This window comes from Strongylocentrotus purpuratus, unplaced genomic scaffold (genome assembly GCF_000002235.5).
Source record: "Strongylocentrotus purpuratus isolate Spur 01 unplaced genomic scaffold, Spur_5.0 spur5_scaffold_19, whole genome shotgun sequence".
Lineage (NCBI taxonomy): Eukaryota > Metazoa > Echinodermata > Echinoidea > Camarodonta > Strongylocentrotidae > Strongylocentrotus > Strongylocentrotus purpuratus.
The window spans coordinates 6,565,183-6,585,016 of record NW_022145604.1 but is presented as its reverse complement, the minus strand read 5'-3'; the positions used below and the strand labels follow the sequence as shown (position 1 = coordinate 6,585,016).

General features: G+C 38.4%; 1 protein-coding gene across 3 annotated transcripts; it reads right to left on the bottom strand.

The window, feature by feature from the left end:
- Positions 1–770: 770 nt before the first annotated feature.
- LOC100890484 (coiled-coil domain-containing protein 148) lies at positions 771–19,808 on the bottom strand. 3 transcript variants are annotated; one of them, XM_030990139.1, is made up of 15 exons: positions 19,664–19,808; positions 16,053–16,192; positions 14,338–14,486; positions 13,444–13,683; positions 12,389–12,593; positions 11,163–11,325; positions 10,245–10,389; positions 9,038–9,097; positions 8,775–8,921; positions 8,326–8,466; positions 7,506–7,624; positions 5,679–5,796; positions 3,110–3,160; positions 2,576–2,665; positions 771–2,120 (listed from the first exon to the last, which is right to left on the bottom strand). In XM_030990139.1, exons 2-15 carry the CDS (start codon positions 16,129–16,131, stop codon positions 1,971–1,973), a joined length of 1,857 nt encoding a protein of 618 aa, XP_030845999.1. In that variant the 5' UTR covers positions 16,132–16,192; positions 19,664–19,808; the 3' UTR covers positions 771–1,970. The 3 variants fall into 3 exon arrangements, with proteins under 3 accessions (XP_030845999.1, XP_030845997.1, XP_030845998.1); XM_030990137.1 differs by lacking the exon at positions 9,038–9,097 and having other exon boundaries at positions 8,775–8,981; XM_030990138.1 differs by lacking the exon at positions 9,038–9,097 and having other exon boundaries at positions 8,775–8,981; positions 16,053–16,188.
- Between the last annotated feature and the right edge of the window lie 26 nt (positions 19,809–19,834).

Sequence of the window (19,834 nt, the reverse complement as noted above, 5' to 3'; positions counted from 1 at the left end):
AACCAAGGTTTGTCGACAAACCTCCTTTGTGAATTTGGGCCAATATCTTTAGACTCAAGCTCTGCATTGAGAATAACATGAAGTTGAGCTAGGGGGTGTGGGCGGAAGGGGGTGAGACAGGTTTGGGCATTTCATTATACAATACATGCTTGACATGTACTGCAGGGAGTGTTTTAGAAGGAGCCATGATCTCAATTCAGGCTGGATTTTAAGCTGTCCTGTCAGCTACGTCGACCCCGACAACGTAAAAGTGGATGTGGTACCGGATTGCATTTTTGCGTCAAAATCCTAAATATTAACTTATGCATTGGTTTGGAAAGCGGTATTATTTCAATTTCAGTTCAATTTCCCAGCATTATTTTGAAATGTCTAGCTTTAAGTTGCTTCCTCCCTTTAAATGAAACTGTACAGCCCCAGCCTATTATTTTCCTGTAAGGATGTGGTGATATACTAATTTCCAATTTCCTCGATTATTGTTATACCTTTTAGCTGGCATATAGCTATCTTTTTCTATTCCTCCCTCTCCTCTCTCTCCCCAGGCCCGTCTCGCTATTTATTCCTCTCTCTCTCTCTTTCTCTCTCTCTCCCAGGCTCCTCCCCCCTCTCTCTCTCTCTCTCTCTCCCTGATCCCCTTCTCTCCCTGTATCTTAATCCTTTCTTGGTCTATTTCATCTCTGTGGATTTCTACATTCCCACCTCCTCAACAAATTGAAAGATAATCGTCCTGAAACTGTACGCCAAGCAAAAAATGATCCAGCTAAGAATGCGTCTACATTTGTATCATCATCTGATATCATAAATATTTTAATACAAAACACATACAGAAATAATATTTACAAACCATTATGCAGGAATGTTACCACAACTTGAGATTTGTAGACTGATTTATATTCAATAACAAATATATCAACCGGTACCTGTATTCATCCTACAGTACTGTAAGCACGTACAGAGAAAGAGACACAATAAGATTTTACAAATTTAACAATTTTTACATATAAAAGCCTGCATGACTATGAGAAACACAAAATCATTCTTTGGACCATTTCTGATAGCTCAGTCATAATGATCACATTATAGTTGGTAGTAGAATCAGGCAGGTGGGTTTCTACTTTCTAGCACCCTATATCACAGAGGGTGGGCGAGGGTGTTTGGACTGGAATGGTTAGTGTATAACCCTGAAGATATCACAAGAAGAATATTCTATAACATCACTGCTCAAGGAATTGAATATTTGCTCTATATCATATTACCGGTAAGTCAAATCTCCTGACCAGATAGCACAGGGTCAGGTAGCCAAAACGATTCTTGGCATACATGCCTTGACATCACATCAGTTTGCCACAATTCCAAAAGGACATTTCTTTTCATGTATTTATCCCATAGCTCCGGATCAGGAAGCTAAATTGTTTGGTACTTTCTAATCAGGTAACCCACCCTGACCAAAAAATTATGAAAATGTTTTTCAAAATCATGAGAGTTTACAACCATCTATTGACATATTAAATATCCTTGGTGGTGCTAACAATGACAATCTCTTATTCTGGAGAAGACTCAACCTCATATTTTGTCTCAGTGCCTCGAGTGATCTGGTGGCGCTTTGGTGACATCATTCATCTTCGAAGAGACTAGCCTTCATGTCTGATCCTGGTGCCCTGAGCATTTTGGTGGTACCGAAAAGACATCGTTTGGCGGTGGTGCTCATATTACATCATTTATCCTTGAAGAGACTAGACTTCATATCTGGTCTTGGTGCCCTGAAGGGTTTGGTGGTACCAAAATGACATTATTTGGGTGTGCTGTATGACATCATTTATCCCTGAAGAAACATTACTTTATATCAGATCTCGGTTTGGTGGTGCAGGTCGTACATCCTTGAAGAGACTAGACTTCATATCAGATCTTGGTGCCCTGAGCATTTTGGTGGTACCAAAAACACATTGTTTGGTGGTGGTGGTGCTGATATTACATCATTTATCCTTGAAGAGACTAGACTTCATATCTGGTCTCGGTGCCTTTAGAGGTTTTGTGGCCCCGATCATGTGCCTTGCGTAGGGATTCTCGTGAAGACCTGCCTTCCTCAAGGCTTGTTCTAGAATCAGCCGTGGATCAGACATCACCTGTGGGTTGATTGAAATAGAGACAAGTGTTTTAATTAGCCTTATTACTCTGTTATTTCTAAAAATTAATTTTACCAGGATGAGTTAGGAGTGTACTGATAACCTTTAAAGAATGATACAGAAATTCAAGTACCGGTACTAAATGTGCCTGTAAACTTGGAGACAGATATTTCAGATTCAGCTTTGATATTAATTTTAATTTTAATTTTAACTTTGATTTTGATTTTGATTTTGATTTTGATTTGATTTTGATTTTGATCTAAATCTTGATCTTGATTTTGATTTCAATATCTACCTGGTATTTCAATATTCTATTGTCCAGAAAATCTTTCTCATTGACGTGCAATGGCATTCAAACTGTATGTTTGGTGCCCCCTCCCCCTCCCATCTCGATGGCTGCATGGAGCAACAATATGCATCTGATTAAAAACGAAAGAGGCAAGAACTTGACTTGCCTTATCTGAGCTGAAAGTCTTCATCTCAAACAAAGGTTGCTGGATGTTCACATCTTGTTCTACTCCAATCCCCAAATGAGCTTTGGAAGCCTGAGAGAAAGAGAGAGAGAACACAGATTCAATGACTTACTTTAAATTTAACCCCTTGCCTACTGGAACCGGCTGGCTCCTGTATAAAAGCCTATGGGTATGAAAGAATTCAGTAGTCAATAGGTTAAATCAAACATGATGATAATAATAATAATCTTTTAAAGTCCACTCCAAATTTTATTAAGTTAAACCGAAAATGGAAATTCTTTTTGCCCAATTGATCGTGAGCCCGGCAGCCACTGACTGAGCAGCGCCAGATCGACGTTGCTCTATCCCTGGAAGCTACATTTTACAGTCATGATGGTGATGACGACACTGATTAGCAAAGAAAAGCAAATTTGATCAAATGGCGGAAACAATGACAAAATATTTTTCAATGAAATACCTTTTAAAAAATATTAAAATTGATGAAGTTTGTCAAAATTACAATTTTCACAAACTTACCATTGTAGCTTGCATCACGCGGAATGGATCACTCTCAACATGTACTGCGACCTGGAGAAAGAAATAGATATGTAAATGCAAAGTATGGCAGCATTTGTAATGGCAAAAAGGATGGTGAAATCTCTGTCAATAAGCTGCTTTCACAGTTAAGAAAATGCACCAAAATGCAACATCATAACAGCAAAGGTGTTATGACTTGCCCAATCAGGCAAGTATATGGTCATCTGCCTGGTCATTAACTTCACTTGTCTTTTAAATAACAAAATCTCTGAGTACCATGCAACTGTATAAAAAGAAAGTTAAACTAGATGGAATTCGACTGCGCGCAGTCGAAAATACCAAAACAGAAGAAATTTTTCGAATTCAAGTTCAATCGTAATCCATTGACAGGTTCTCAGAATATCGTGATTACAAGCAATTTCTCATATACATATATGACCCTTTGATCTTTGAGCTCATGACCCTAAAATCTACTCTGCAAGATGTCCTGAGTTAAATAGTAATCCATCTGTCAGTTCTAATGAGAATGCTTTCACAAGCTATTTTTGCATACATAATGAGCCCATGATCTTTGACCTTTGACCTTATGAACCAAGAATCTACTCGGTTCATTGGCTCTGCAAGTAACATACATGACCTAATTTTGGCAGGAATCCATCAATCGGTTCTTGAGATAACGCGATCACAAGCTGTTTTTGCATACATAATGTGTGCTGTGGCCTTTGACCTTTGACCTCATGACCACTAAATCTAATCAGTTCATCGGCTCTGCAAGTAACATACATGACCTAAGTTTGGCAGCAATCCATCAATCGGTTCTTGAGATAACGCGATCACAAGCTGTTTATGCATACATAATGAGCCCTGTGACCTTTGACCTTTAACCTCATGACCCCAAAATCTAATCAGTTTATTGGCTCTGCAAGATACATACATGACCAAAGTTTGGCAGGAATCATCGATCGGTTCTTCAGATAACGCGATCACAAGAACGGGACGTACGTACGTACGGACGGACGGATGGACAACCCGAAAACATAATGCCTCCGGCAACTTCGTAACGGAGGCATAAAAAAAGAATATAAACTGTTTTTCTATGTAAAATGTGGAATAAATAAAACTTCAAACTTCAACTCTGTTGGTTGATGGTATTGTTAACTCTTTACATGCCACACAAATAATCTCTCTGTGCCGCATTGTATTTACCACGGGATAGATGGGATACCAAAGGCTTCACGATTATTTATCTCAATTATCCAGTGCAAGATTAAGACACCGGTGTTCAAAGGATTGTCATGGAGATAATCAAGACCAGAAATTGGCAACGTTGCAAAGCAATTGTGTTGTACAAAGCAATTATTCCCTCAATGGGTGCCTATTGTTTTGTCCACATTTGCATGTGTGCCATACGAGTGACTGTGTATAAGGGCAAAGAGAGCAACTGAATTATTTTGAAACAGGCGTATAGGGATTGAGTTACCCCAAGTAAGCATATACCTTATTCTTCAAATATTAATATCCATATGAAAACTTTTATATCAGGGTTGATAGTGAGCACTACAAAAAAATAGAAAAAATGGCATCTAACAAAGAAAATTGGGGATAATAGGTAAAAATAGGGAAAATAAGGGGAAAATCTGGAAAATGGGGGTAAAATCAGGAAGAAAAAAAATATCAAACTAGATGGAATTTTGACTGCGCGCAGTCAAAAATGATGCCTCCGCCATAGAGCAACTTTACAAACCAAAACGGAAGCAATTTTTAAAATTCAAGTTTGATTGTAATCCATCTGTCGGTTTTAATAATAATGCATTCACAAGCTATTTATAGTCATACATAATGAGCCCCATGACCTTTGACCTGATGACCCTAAAATCTAATCAGTTAATTGGCTCTGCAAGATACATATATACATGTCTTGAGTTTGATAGTAATCTGTCTATTGGTTCTCATTATAATGCGATCACAAGCTATTTGTGCATACATAATGAGCCCTGTGACCTTTGACCTCGTGACCCCAAAATATAATCAGTTCATTGGCTCTGTTAGATACATACATGACCCAAGTTTGGCAGGAATCCATTGACCGGTTCTTGAGATAACGCGATCACAAGCTATTTTTGTATACATAATGAGCCCTGTGACCTTTGACCTCCGACCTCGTGACCCCAAAATCTAATCAGTTCATTGGCTCTGTTAGATACATATATGACCCAAGTTTGGCAGGAATCCATTGATCGGTTCTTGAGATATTGCGATCACAAGCTATTTTTGAATACATAATGAGCCCTGTGACCTTTGACCTTCGACCTCGTGACCCCAAAATCTAATCAGTTCATTGGCTCTGCAAGATACATACATGATCTAAGTTTAGAGAGAATCCATCAATTGGTTCTTGAGATAACGCGATCACGAGAACGGGACGTACGGACGGACGGACAACCAGAAAACATAATGCCTCCGGCTACTTTGTAGCGGAGGCATAAAAATCAGGAAACCGATTTTAATCGGGTAATTATCAGGCCAGTTTTATACTGGAACGTTAGGCAACTGGGTTTGAATTTGGTACCTGTTCTCTTAAGGCTTCCAGTCTCCTTTCCCTCTCTAATTCCTCCTCTTGTAACCTCATCTGTTCTTCCCTCATCCTTTCTTCCTTTAGCTCTTGCAAGTATTGACGGTAAACCACTCTGAATGATGGAGAGATAGTAGGAGGATTGCAGAAAGTGAATATATTCATTAGACCTACCTGTACTACACTTGAAATTAACATTTTTAAAGTTCCACATGACTGCAGAAAGCTGGCAACTAAAGTAATTTAAAATTACCATTTCAATGAAGTTATTGCTTATTAAACATCTATCAGTTAATCATTTTTAAGTTGCTTTTGTCTTTAAATCACATGTATAGATGTGAAAATCAGATTATTTTTCAGACATTTTGCAACGATAGTTGAATAGGAAATGAAAGTTTGGCTTGAGAAAGTCCACAGGAGTGGATGATCGAGCTTACCTAACGTTCAGGTTGGTAGAAACCAAAACATGTTATGATCACCCCACTCAATTGAAGTTGCTTTTGTCTTTAATATTTAATCTCTCTCAATTACATGTACATTTAAAATTGACCCCTCAGAAGACAAGTTTCACTATAAATAAACTGAGCATGGCTGTTCATCTGGATATTTATATTTACCAGTGCTGAATTTTGTGTTTTAAATATATGTTACACGTTGTTATGCACAGACAACAGATTAAACTCAAATTAATGTACTCTCAAGAATAATAAACAGCAATGAACAAACATTCATTTGTAACAAAACAAAAGAGCTGATCCGGCAGATGGAAATAAACGATATACAATTCCTACTACTGAACTATGGTATTTGGCCATAGAGGGCAACACAGGCGATAGGTATATTTGGCAAATTAGGCTCTTCTAGTTCCCATACAAATACAATGGGACGGAAACAGGAAAATTTGATAGAAATTATAGTTTCGGAGCAAATAAAATATAAGCAACAGATTATGATGGTGCCTTCAAAGATCTTATGAAATCATCCGGGGAGTTTACGGGGTGTTTCACAAAGATCCTAAGTTCAACTTATCTCTAAGTTGGACTTAAAAAATATGGAAAGCCATTAGCATCTTTGAAAATATTTTGTAAAAGTTATTTTGAAAGGCGTTCATTGTTTATTAAATCATTCATATTTTCTATCATCAAGGAGATTTCATGTTCTGGATGTGGAATTAATAAAAAGTCTAAAATACTTGAATTTCTGCTTTTGAATATATTTCATTTAAAGACTCCAATGGCTGTCCATAATTTTTAAGTCCAACTTAATTAGAGTTAAGTTCTACTTAGGATCTTTGTGAAACACCCCCCTGAACAATAGTTTGCGGTATATTCTCTATGGAAGCCGGAAGAAACCTTGTCTTATCGTCTTCCCTATAGTGTCGTATCTGTGTATGTGCTGAACCGCCTAGTGTGGGAGGAAGGTCGCCATCTACTGTTGAACATTGTATTTACGGTAAGGTCAATTGGTAATAACAAGATATTAATGGGAGAGGGTCGTCAGTTTTCATGTGCAGAAGGTCATAAATTGCTGACACCAGACTTGGTGGAAATACCATTAATGGGTGTACAAGTCTGCACACAGCACTGAAACCCGGAGTTCTATCACAAAATACCCCCTAGTCTCTCGGAGAGTCTTGGGGGAACGTAAAATAATGACTTTACCAATGGGGGAATGGGAAGAAAATGCAAAGCATTATATAAGGCCTGTTGGTCATAAAACTGAAGGCTGATCCTGGTGATTGACAACACCTGTTATTGGGTAAACACCCGAACGGTGTCTAATTCCCCATGAAAGCCTCCTACTATGTGTCTTTAAAACACTTGCCTCTCTTTGTCATGCTCTGCCTGAACTTCCATTTCCTTGCGGAGCTCAGCAAGCCTCTCTCGCTTCTTAGCTTCCTCTTTCTCTTGCTCCTTCTGCACTTGCTCCTTGTATACCTGGATCTGTTTGGCAGAAAATTGTTGTAAAATCTGATTTGAAGGAGCTGAAACAAGTGTGTTCAGTTCAAGAACACATGCTACAGCAATATATAGTTGCTCCACGGTCAATATCCTACACTAACCGAAGCCATAACTGTGATCATGGATTTGAATTAACTTCTGGGTGCACTAGCTGACTTGTCTATATTCACAAGTTATATATTTTACCATTCTTTAGAGTCCAACTTATCATTGAATATAGCAATATTGGTACCTTTTATTTCCCAAAAGCTATTTCAAAACTAAATATTTTAATGAATGATAAACTAACATGGAATGCAAAATACACAAAATAGAACACTTTAGGTGATCATTCCTCTAAAATATTATGTTTGCTGGTTTCAACACTTACATTTACTTTAATTCTGGTTTTAAGAGGTTAACAAGTTAAACATCAATAATAATAATTCCGCTTTTATATAGCGCTTAATACATGATGTCTCTAAGCGCTTTACAGATATACTATTACCCCGGTCATTGGATTCAATACTTGCCCACACACACCGTGTCCACAATCTCCACTCCCTGGGGAGTATTCCAGCCAGGCGTTACTTGACGATGAAAACTGTTTGACCAACAATGACGGTCACATCCTACCATGCAGGTACCCATTCAACACCTGGGTGGAGAATAGCAAGTGCAGGTTAATATCTTGCAAAGCATACCTTTTGTTTCTCTGCCGTTCTCTTCTTTTCTTCCTTCTGTTTCTCCCATTCCATCTCCTTCTGTACATTCTCGAGTCTCTGCGCTTCAAGTTCTTCTTCTATCCGCATCGCCTCAAGTTTTTGTTCTCTCCAAAGCTCAATCTGATGAAGAAAAACATCAAATGCATATATTAAGGGGTCAGTGACACAATGACGCAACTCCATTTTGGCCATTTCGAGAAAAAGTGGTTTACGGGTCACTGAGCACTTGGGCCTTTAGGAGTTAAGTCTATGTTTCACTAGCCATTGACTTTAATGGGGTGTTGGGTGGATTTAAGGCTTTGTGTTATTTCCTGGAAAGCCCACATTTTCTGAACATTTTGATATCAAATACTCATTTTGGCGTTACTGAACCCTCAAATTATGACGTTCACTAAAAAACTTTTATTGCATACTCTTCATTGATCTACCTTCGCACGAAGCTGATAGTTGATCGTCTCCTGTCTTTGTTCGTTGATTGCTGCGATGGACTCGAGCTCCGCAGCGAGACACACATCGGCAAAGATGGCTGCCGCTTTCTCGTACAGCTCCTGCTTGTCCTTAGCCCAGCAGTTGACCAGGGTGTTCCTGAGGCGGGTGTGGTAACGATGGGTGATCATCCAGTCTTCATGTTCAACCTTCAATAGCAGAACAGGGAAGAATAAATGTTAAGTTCATTTGAAGGGTTTGTGACCAGGGTGTTTCTGAGGCGGGTGTGGTAACGATGGGTGATCATCCAGTCTTCATGTTCAACCTTCAATAGCAGAACAGGGAAGAATAAATGTTAAGTTCATTTGAAGGGTTTGTGACCAGGGTGTTTCTGAGGCGGGTGCGGTAGTGATGGGTGATCATCCAATCTTCATGATCAACCTTCAATAGCAGAACAGGGAAGGATAAGTGTTACCGGTAAGTTCATTTGAAGGGTTTGTGCATGAGTGCATTTGTAGTTGACCAGGGTGTTTCTGAGGCGGGTGTGGTAGCGATGGGTGATTATCCAATCTTCATGTTCAACCTTCAATAGCACAACAGGGAAGGATAAGTGTTAAGTTCATTTGAAGGGTTTGTGCATGAGTGCATTTGTAGTTGACCAGGGTGTTCCTGAGGCGGGTGTGGTAGCGATGGGTGATCATCCAGTCTTCATGTTCAACCTTCAATAGCACAACAGGGAAGAAGACGTGTTAAAGGGAGGCTTTACTACTTCAGCCAGAAGGGATTAGGCCAGACACCGAGCCAGTGAGGTCACTGTGACAGGTGGGTATTTCATTAACTCAGCTCACATATTAAGAAAAAGAGGATCATGGGGGACCAACAGGCACCGAAAGTTTTCTATATAGAGGGAGCAAGTAGCTACAAGTAGGACAGTGTGCCTTGAAGTTCACTTGAAGGGTTTGTGCATGAGTGCATTTGTATGATGGCTCTTTTTCACAAATGCTGTGTGGAAGGAAGTACTGAAAGATAGCATATTGACAGCACAAGCATGTAATGTAGAAAAAACAATCCACAAATTCTAGAAAGAGTTATCAGCGAAAGTTATAAGGTACTCCTGGTCCAATGGGTGGAAATTTGTGTTCATGAAATTCAGTAAATGTTTCTGAAACTAAAATGTAGTCTAAGTGAACAACATACAAGGACCCATGATTTAGACCTTTCTATAGACTATGATTTCTCACTAGCAGTGCTCTATAGTTCTCTCCTAGAATTGTTTTTTGGATCTAGTCTAAGTTTACATTTACAACCTCAAGTAATTTTTGAGCCCTTCTGGAATAGAAACCGTGCTTCTTATTGACTGTTCTCTAGTTCCCTTTGAGAACATTTTTTCAAAACCTAGTCTATTAAAGTTGACAACTACAAGGCTCTAAAAAAGAGTTAGATCTTGTTAGAACAGGACCTAGACTTCTTACCAGCTGTGCTCTAGTTCTCCTTGGGAACTGTTTTCTGAGTCTATCGATGTAAAGCGTACGTCTGTTTTGCATGTCTCTAGGGTACATTTCAACGATGCTCTCAAAGAATAAATGATCATCTCTACTCCAACCTCCAAAAGAGTCTCTGCAGAAGAAATGTGATGGAAAAAAAAATGGAGCAATATCTCATTAAGCAAACTCAAATGCCATGCAGTGTAAATCTAAAATAATAAATAATAATAATACATTGTATTTCTAGAGCGCTTAATACAATGTTTCTAAGCGCTTTACACAATTGGCGATACTAGTACATTAATAGTACATTCAAAGGATATACCTGTAGCATGTTATTGATTGATAAGGTAAAACAAAATAAAAAAAGTACAACTCATAGCTGCTAGTCTGCAAACAAAGACCCCTTTTTTAACATATTCATGGAGACTGTAGAAAAGCCAAACCTTAACTACATGGTTTACAAATATATGGAGTTTTTCAGCTAGGATAATCAAGACCCTATGCATGACTTATGACTGCCTACAAATGAGATGGTGACAATTACTCTGTTCAGATCTGTAAGGCTGCTGTCTGGAGCAGTTCAGGGGGTGTTTCACAAAGACTAAGATCAACTTAGGCCATTCATGTCACCAGTTCCTCTAACTATTCTGGCATTGGTTTCTCAAGTATAATTTGTGGTCACAAATCTACATTTTTTGATAGTTCATTATTGAAGGAAACAATATTATCTAAAGATCATAATTGAAAGCAGCCAGTGGCATGAATGGCCTGCCATAGTTAAGTCCAACTTAAAGTCGATCTTAGTCTTTGTGAAACACTCCCCCTGGATATTCAAATCTTGAGTTTTAAAGTGCCTGGTAAATTTTCCGTTCAGCATGCAGATGTGACCTATGACATACTCACACTAATGTACTTGAGTGCCTTTTATCAAGGTCGCTTAGTCTCTCCTTGTACTTTTCATCGAGGGTAAGAAATTCTTGAAGGACTGCATCCCTTATCTCCAGATCTGGGCATTCCAGAACCTCTGCCTCCATCGGTATCCCTTCCATCACACATTTCTCTGTACCTGCAGAGGAAAAATAGGGCCTTACGAGTTGTAGAAATGCAATAAGGTTGAATGGCGTCTTTTCTCTTTTAACTCCAAACAAAAATCTGCAGAATCCGGGCACTTTAAAACTCAAGACTTGAATATCCAGGGAGGTGTTTTATAAAGATCCTAAGTCGAACTTAACTCTAAGTTGAACTTTAACATTATGGAGAGTCATTTGTAGCCTTAAGATAAATATATTCAAAAGCAAAAATTCAACTGTTATAGACTTTTCATAAATTCCACATTTCCACATGAGCAGGTACAGAGAAACTAGCCATGTCCAAAATAGTAGCTTGTCTAATATAATTCTTTCAAATTTTGGGGGGCAAAGTGTCATCCAAATATCCATCAAGGTTCATTGTCGTAAGCTGCAATAAACTGTGATCTCTTGATTAATGAATGGCAAATGGAGGTGAGAACAAAGTATTTGCCCAAAACAAATGTCTAATGGCTACCAACTTATTTCTGTCTTGTAAGATGGAGGAATGCAGCACTCAGGATAAAGGCTGTAAGTAACCATACCATTAATCATCATATGTAGTTTGGAGACTAGATTTACACCCACCAGCATATTAGGAAGACTGATTCTAATACCCAATAGATGTCAAGTACATGTAGCTATGTTCAGTATTTCAGCTGACAAGGAAGATGCAATATTGACATTCAACTGTCGATTACCAAATTCCAAACCGCACACAATTTCCTTACTTTTTTCCAAACATTATCAGTATCCCTTGTTTTTTAAACAGTTGATCACAAATTCAGAGGTCTCTTTATGTTTTCTACCTCTTTTAACACTGATTTAAAACTTAACAAGCACAAAAACCTAGATAAAGCCCGGCACTCAACATTCTTTAAAGTTCAAATTGTTCTCCTTTCTCAATACGTCACGTAAAATAAATTAGTTCTTACTTTAGTCATAAAATGTGCTATACAAGACATAATTATTAAATATTATCAATCATTATTTTTAATACTTTCATTTACAAGACCTAATTATCAAATAATATCAATTATCATTTGCAATACTTTCATTTACCTAGACTTAGACCTTGTAGGAATCCTGAATCTAGCTCGCTCTCTAGCGCCCATTGCTCATGTTCAAGCTGTTTCATCACCGCTTCCTGCTGGCTCTTGACGCTCTCGATGACATCACACACCTCAGCGTGTTCATCATCGAGTTCATCATCTCCTCCACGCTGTAGTTTCACCCTGTTCCTTGATAACCAGATCTTCAGATCATCCTAAGTGAGAGATAATCATTGTTGGTGTTACTATTATCATATTCTAACATCTCAATTCAATTTTGCTGATGATGATGGTCATCACTACCATCATCGTTATTACCATCAACATTACCATTACCATTATCATAATAAAATATTATCAATCATCAATTATTTTTTAGTGAAAGAGTATACCGGTAAGTATAAGGCGTAAATTACGACCGACCCCTAAATCTTGAAATCTACACTCGGCCGTATCGGTTTTTGGAAGAAAAAAATGTTTAATGAATAGATTCATCAGCTTAAAGAGGGAGAAAAAAGAAGAAAAAGAAAAAAAAAAAAGATTTCTGACTGACTGACCCATGGTTTGGCACCTATTTTTTTGTTTTTTTGTTAGGCCTAAGAATGAGCACAATCACTTTAATGCTCTGGACCCACCAGGCATAATTTTTGGGCTCTGCAATTGTACCAACAAACCAGGGTTTCTTCTTACTCCTTGTGAAGTGTTTTTTTTTCTTCAAAGAGTATGACAATTTAATATCCTTACTGAGGGATGGAGAATTGTCTCATCTACATTATGTAAAAGGGGAGGGGAACGTTAACATAAAATGAAGGTTCTGCCTCTGCTGAATTTGAACCCGCAATTTTAATTAAACAGGTAGATAACTTAAAAACTGCCAACTCGCTTTCTGGGGCCTGTTGCATAAAACTTGCCGTTGATGGTAACTTTGCCATCAATAGCAACTACAATGGTAACAGCTAGGGCTCAACAGCCAATCAAAATCAAGGTTTCCATGGTAGTTACCATTGATGGCAAAGTTACCAATGGTACCAGTGCAACGGGGCCCTGATATACAAATGATATTACCTTGAGTGACCAGACAGGTTCAGCTGTTGCCTTTCTGAATTTCTCCAGCTCCTCCTGGAGCTGCATGTTGTAATCCTCGGCCTCCAGCATGAACATGGTGATGGAGGAGCCTTCGGACGTCCCCTGCAGGATCAGTCGCTCCTGCTCCCTCTCCAGTCGATGCCTGATGCCGTCCAGCCTCCCCAGCTCCCTCTGCCAGACCGTACTGTGCTGCTTGAGCAGGGTGTTCTCCTTGCTGGCCTTGAATTGAATTAAATTGAATTGAATCGAATTGAAATGAATTGAATTTAAATTGAAATGAATTGAATTGAATTGAATAAAATTGAATTGAAATGAATTGAATTTAATTGAAATGAATTGAATTGAATTGAATTGAAAGGAATTGAATTAAATTGAATTGAATTGAATTGATAAAGGTTTTATAGAGAATAAAAGAACAACAATGCATCGCGGCCTAAAAGGCTAAATTGGGCAATGTTTTACAAATGTAACATACAATATATCAAAACATTCATATCAAGTAACATCAAAATTAATGAACTGAACTTGAATTGTTAAAAATAATATTTAACTTTGAAATTCTTATTTCTTATTAGAGTAAAGAAAAAAAAGAAAAGAGGATGGTAAGATTAAGAAGGGGATGAAGAGGAAGAAGAAGAAGAAGAGAAGAAGAAGAGAAAACGTAGAAGAGAAGGAGGAAAAAGAAGAAGGAGGAAAAAGAAGAAGGAGGAAAAAGAAGAAGAAGAAGAAGATTCAAGTGGGGATAGTTAAGATGATAGAAAGAGGGTAGTGCGAATAGTAACACTATCATAAGGTATCAATATCAATATTCAAGCATTACACATTATACAAACTACAAATGAACAGAAGTGAAGTTATGTAGAAAATAGATACCTTGGAGAAGCTCTTGAGTTTGTTCATCTTGAGGAGGGAGCGGTTGCCGGAAATCTTCCGTTCCAGGGCAGCGGCCTTCAGCTGGTCGTAGTCCTGCTTGGTGTAGCGGGTGCTGCCAAGGCCTGCCTTCATGCGTATCAGGAGCTTATCTGAGATGGGAGTGAATGCAAGGCACAGAAATGATTAACATACAGTCAAACCTGTCTATAGCAGCCGCCCAAGGGAAACACAAAAAGTGGTCTTTGAAGACAGGTTCCTTTAGTACATGTTTCAATGAGAAACCATTTTTAAGGGAAACAAAAGATGTGCTTGTTGTAGACAGGTGGTCACTAAAGCAAGTTTGACTGAACAATGTGAACATAGTAAAATTTACATACATATGTAGTGCATACACATAACATGTAATGTACATGTACATGCACCACACACAAAACTAATTGGGAGATTGCTGATGTAAGAAGTTCTGCTAAAGCTTTTTTTCACACATGCATGTATAAGGAGTTTATCTAAAAAGGTGCAAGTACATATAGCCACAGGAATGACTTATACATTGTATTGTCTGCATGCCAGACTTGACATTTATTAATATTTAACAATTGTTTGGAAGGTTTTCAGAAGACAAGAAAAATTGGTATATATCTTACACTTTGCATAAAAGTACCTGGATGGCCATGTCATTTTAGAACACATGTTCATATCTGGCTTAGTATTTTACAGCTTAATTTTGTACATAAAGTACATTAGCACCATGTTAAGGATTTGAATGCATTCAAATAGATATACAGTCAAACCTGCCTTAATTAGTGACTACCTGTCTACAAAGATCACTTTTCTTGTCTCCCTTGGGTGGTCTTTATAGACAGGTTTCACTGTACATTTATTTTTATACTACACTTATACAACATATTTTTTTACTTTCTTTTGTAAAGCCCTTAATTTATAACAGATACATGTAACTTCATATCTACAGTAGATAACTCATAATTGGAAACATTTTGAATGATTCTTTTTCACCATAGCCTAAAAATGTTAACAAGTAGCTTTGAAATTAATAAAATAAAGAACATTTACATGTATAGTAATATTTCTATAGTGTACAAACCATAATAACTTGTATTGTTCTTCATGTAAGTCGTTTCATGTGGCTATACTGTATTTAATGAGCTTCAATTATTACTTCTACAATGAGATATTGCAATTTACATATATATTCTCAGTCAACAGCACAACATCTTGTTGAGTAAACACACATATAACTCGCATAGAATAACACAGGGTTAATGTTATCCTTTAATTCCCTCATACTCCCTAACCATTTACCTATAGAATGCAACTTAAAGTTTTTGAGGTTGAATTTTGATACATTGTATCTACAAAAGATACAATTATTTTTCTTCTTAAGGTTAAGGTGATTGGTTCACTTTAGTATGGAGTTAGCAAGTGCAAAATTGAACAAAATAACAGCTTTAACCACTACACAGAACTGATGTTATTACCCCAGTTGTCAGATTCATTCCCAGTTTCCCACTCCAATTCATAAGCATTATTTTGGTCACCATGACGAAACATGGTATTTACGATGATAATGGCTTTCACCATCCTACTGCTTCCCCATTTCTTTCCAGGGTATCGAGAGGCAAATGCACAATAATTTCTTGCCATGCAGTCACATGTTCGAACCACTTATCTTTCCCACCTCTACACGAAAAACCCACCTGCTTCATCAGGCCGCCCAGTTTCCCTTGCACCAGTCCTGTGCGTAGTCAGAAAGCCTCTGTAATCCCGCCCTGTCATTTTCCTGCTCACGAGATGTCTCTTGATATTGCACAAATCTCATGTATACTGTAGATGCTATCTAAAAAAAAGAATAATCATTAAAAGAATAACAGACAATTAGCTGGCCACATTAACATATTTTATGCCGTATATATAAATGAAGGAAGGATGTGCAAGCTGAGTACTGTGTACCTGATTTCTCCAGCACCGTAAAAGCAAGAAGATGAAAATAGAATATAAAAAAGAAGGAAAAAGAGATGAAGAATAAAATGGAACTAGGATCACACTAAAAGGGTAAAAAAAGAAAGAAAGGTGGACAAAAATGTTTGGGAAGAATAGATCTAAAGGAAATATCAGAAGAAAAGGCGCTAGTTCAGAAGCCTATCCAAAATGTGACCCGTAACTCTGGCGTGGAGATACCCTACTAAAACATACCCAAAATGAAGTAAATATTAATTAAATGTCTGTTTTGTGTCAATTAATTTTCTTGTTATATATGGAGTATTTTTGGGAAAAACATTGATATTAGTATACACTTTTTTTACAGGTTTAATGGCAAACCGCTGCACAATACAGGTGCATACTGATGGTGGGGGAAGAGAGGGAAGGGAAGGGTGGTAGAGAGAGAACTGAAGAGAGAAACAGATCAAATGAAAGCCAGCGGGGACTCTGACGGGGGTGTGCCACTCAAGCATAACTCAGTTAGGGTGTCTGATCGCGCACCCGATGTTGTGTGCTAAAATTCTTCCCATAGAGATTACACGCATCCCTATGCAGTCTACGTGCATTGCGCGACCATGCAAAAAAAAATTTTTTTTCAATTCGAGATTCAAACTTTTATCTGTTGTGATCCTGAAGGTGATACTCAATAAATGAGGTTTCATATGAAAGAGCAGGTGAATTCCAATATTTCCAAAGGGGCGTAGCCCCCGAAATTCTAAAAATATCTTGGTCAAAACAGCAATTTAAACATTGTGTCCTGGCTAACTCTGAGGTTTGTCACTTTTGAGATATGACGCCCCGATCGATAAGTAGTCCCAGTCCTAAGGAACAATTCTATGTGCTTATATTTTCGGTAGCCCCCAGGGATCACAACTGATAACAGTTTAAAAATACCCTTCTCGCTATTTGGTGGATCAGCTAATTAGGGGCGTGCACTCCGCTCAGTCCAAACCATGGTTACATCGCGTAACATCTCCACGTACGAACGAAACCCCAAATTCAATTACACATTATAGTGAAAGAAAGTATGGGTGGCCATTCGCGCCATAGAACCCGGAAGTGAATACACGTTATAGTCAATGGCAATATCGCGGAGACAACGTGCATTGTCTCCGCGATATTGCCATTGACTACAGCGTGTATTCACTTCCGGGTTCTATGGCGCGAACGGCCACCCATACTAGTCAATGGCACATATCACGGAGACAGCGTGGATCAAGCTGCAAGTCGCGCATTGGCTTAGCAATATGCGTACTATTTGCATACGCTTGCGTATCGCGCGATACAGCTGTTTGTCTGAATTTAGCAAAACTACATCACTCTGCGTGGACGTCTTTTTCGTCGATTTTGACCAAAATGATATGAATATACCAGCGTTTTGGAGGGGCTGTAACTTTTGATAGAAACATCGGTGAGACTTGAAATTTGAAATGTTTTATTCTGATAACATTTTTTATTCAAATATCAAACAAAAATGGTGAAAAACGATCCCAAATTGAAAATTGAAAAATCGTTCAGACACTCTAACTCTAGATCTAAGTAAGCTAACTCTCGTAGACTCTAACTTTAGATCTAAACTTTTGTTTGTTTTGATTTTCTTGTGTTGCTATTTTATTTAAAAAATAACGCACTTGACCCTGTTGGACAATAGCGGTAAATGCAGTGTACGCTCGTTTTCTTCAGATGGTGCACACGGTGAACTTGCCGCAAGCGGCTCGTTGCACAGAGGTGTCACCAATCTAAAGAATCCTTGCTGGGATTCAGATTTGGTTTGGATGGGGGGGGGGGGGGGGAGGGGGGCAAAATGATGATAACGAAATAAAACTGAACTTAAAAACATAGAAAATCGATGAAGAGAGAGAGAGAAAGAGAGAGGGAAAGAGAGGTAGGGAAGGGTGGTAGAGAGAGAACTGAAGAGAGAAACAGATCGAATGAAAGCCAGCAGGGACTCAGATTTGGTTTGGACGGGGGTGTGCTGCTCAAGCATAACTCTAGATCTAAGTAAGCTAACTCTCGTAGACTCTAACTTTAGATCTCAACTTTCGTTTGTTTTGATTTTCATGTGTCGCACTTGACCTTGTTGTGCGATAGCGGTATAGAATCTATGCAGTGTAGAGTAAAGGAGCCGGTAATCGGCCAGCTCCAGTTTTCGGCCGATTGGTTGGATGCAAGGTAAAATCACTCTAAAATACATCGCATAATAGCATAACACATATCCCACACATACCATACCATGCCAGTGTCACTGAAGAACCACATTTGCAATGGAAAATATATCCTAAAATATCACATTTTAGCGATGTAATCGCCGGTCCCGCTACCCAAATCTGAAAAATCGAGTATCTTACGCGTGTCTGTAAGAAATATGGGTACCATAAAATGAGCTTTATTTTATTTAGAGCCCGATTTTGTGCTAGTCGCAAGCTCAAAAGTATCTCATCGCATGTATTAAATCAATGCAGCCGCACACCGCGACGCACACACGATATCTCTGTCTAATTCAGATTCCAACTTCCGATCACCGCTGTGCCTGTCTTCGGCCAGGCGAGCACCAGGGAGCTCCGGCGTGGGATACCTGCTCCGCCCGCTTGTGCTGTACATCAGCGCGGAAACGCACAGCGCGCGCGAGCGCTTCCTATTGACTTTGTACATGCGGCCGTAAACTGAAACGCTCGGCCGATAACTGGCTCCAAAACAGTGAAAATTGAAATGAATATTGTCATGGCAATTCGTGATTTTTTTCTGGGATTCTTTTTTTGTTTAAATAATAATAATATTTGCTTCATGATTTGAACAAGAAATGATAATAAATAGGAAGTAAAGAGTCCTAAAAATAGGATTGTGTCTTAAAAAGTGGCCGAAAACGGGCTCCTTTACTCTACGCTTGTTTTCTTCAGATGGTGCGCACGGTCAACTTGCCGCAAGCGGCTCATTGCACAAAGCCTCAGAGGTGTCATCAATCTAAAGAAACCTTGCGTTTACTGCATTCACCACTATAGCATGCTGGGCCGTGCGTTAATTGTATAATATTCACTTCTGAATGACAAACGCCTGTAAACTAAAACAACAACAACAACAACAATTTAATGAGTGAACAATACTTCATAGCCAACACGTTGGACTAAAGACAAAGTAGATTAATCAAAATTTAGTCTGCTAACAAAATTTCTGAAGGGTAAAAAAGATAGATGCACATCATGAAACTAAAGAAGAAATGTCTAAGTTAACTTATTTCACATTTTGATCAATTCATGTGTTACTGAATCAGAAAAAAATATAACAAAACATATCTGACACTGAATTTATTAACGTCAATTTCACAACTTACGTTTTGTATGCAGCGTATCCATTGGTATCTCACACATAGTTCATTGACCTTCTTCGGATATGATCTTGCCTTGCCAATGCATGTAATGCAAACGCGAAGCTAGCGGCGTTGACTTTTTACTATCCCATCATGCATTATTAGGACACTGCGCATGCGTATTGAGTGGCGCAA

Coding starts and splice junctions, on each gene's coding strand:
- LOC100890484 (XM_030990139.1), bottom strand. CDS start 16,131: ATGACAGGGCGGGATTACAGAGGCTTTCTGACTACGCACAGGACTGGT. Junction 8,467..8,774: donor ACTATCAGCTTCGTGCGAAG/GTAGATCAATGA, acceptor TTTCTTCATCAG/ATTGAGCTTTGGAGAGAACA. Junction 7,625..8,325: donor GAACGGCAGAGAAACAAAAG/GTATGCTTTGCA, acceptor TCTGCCAAACAG/ATCCAGGTATACAAGGAGCA.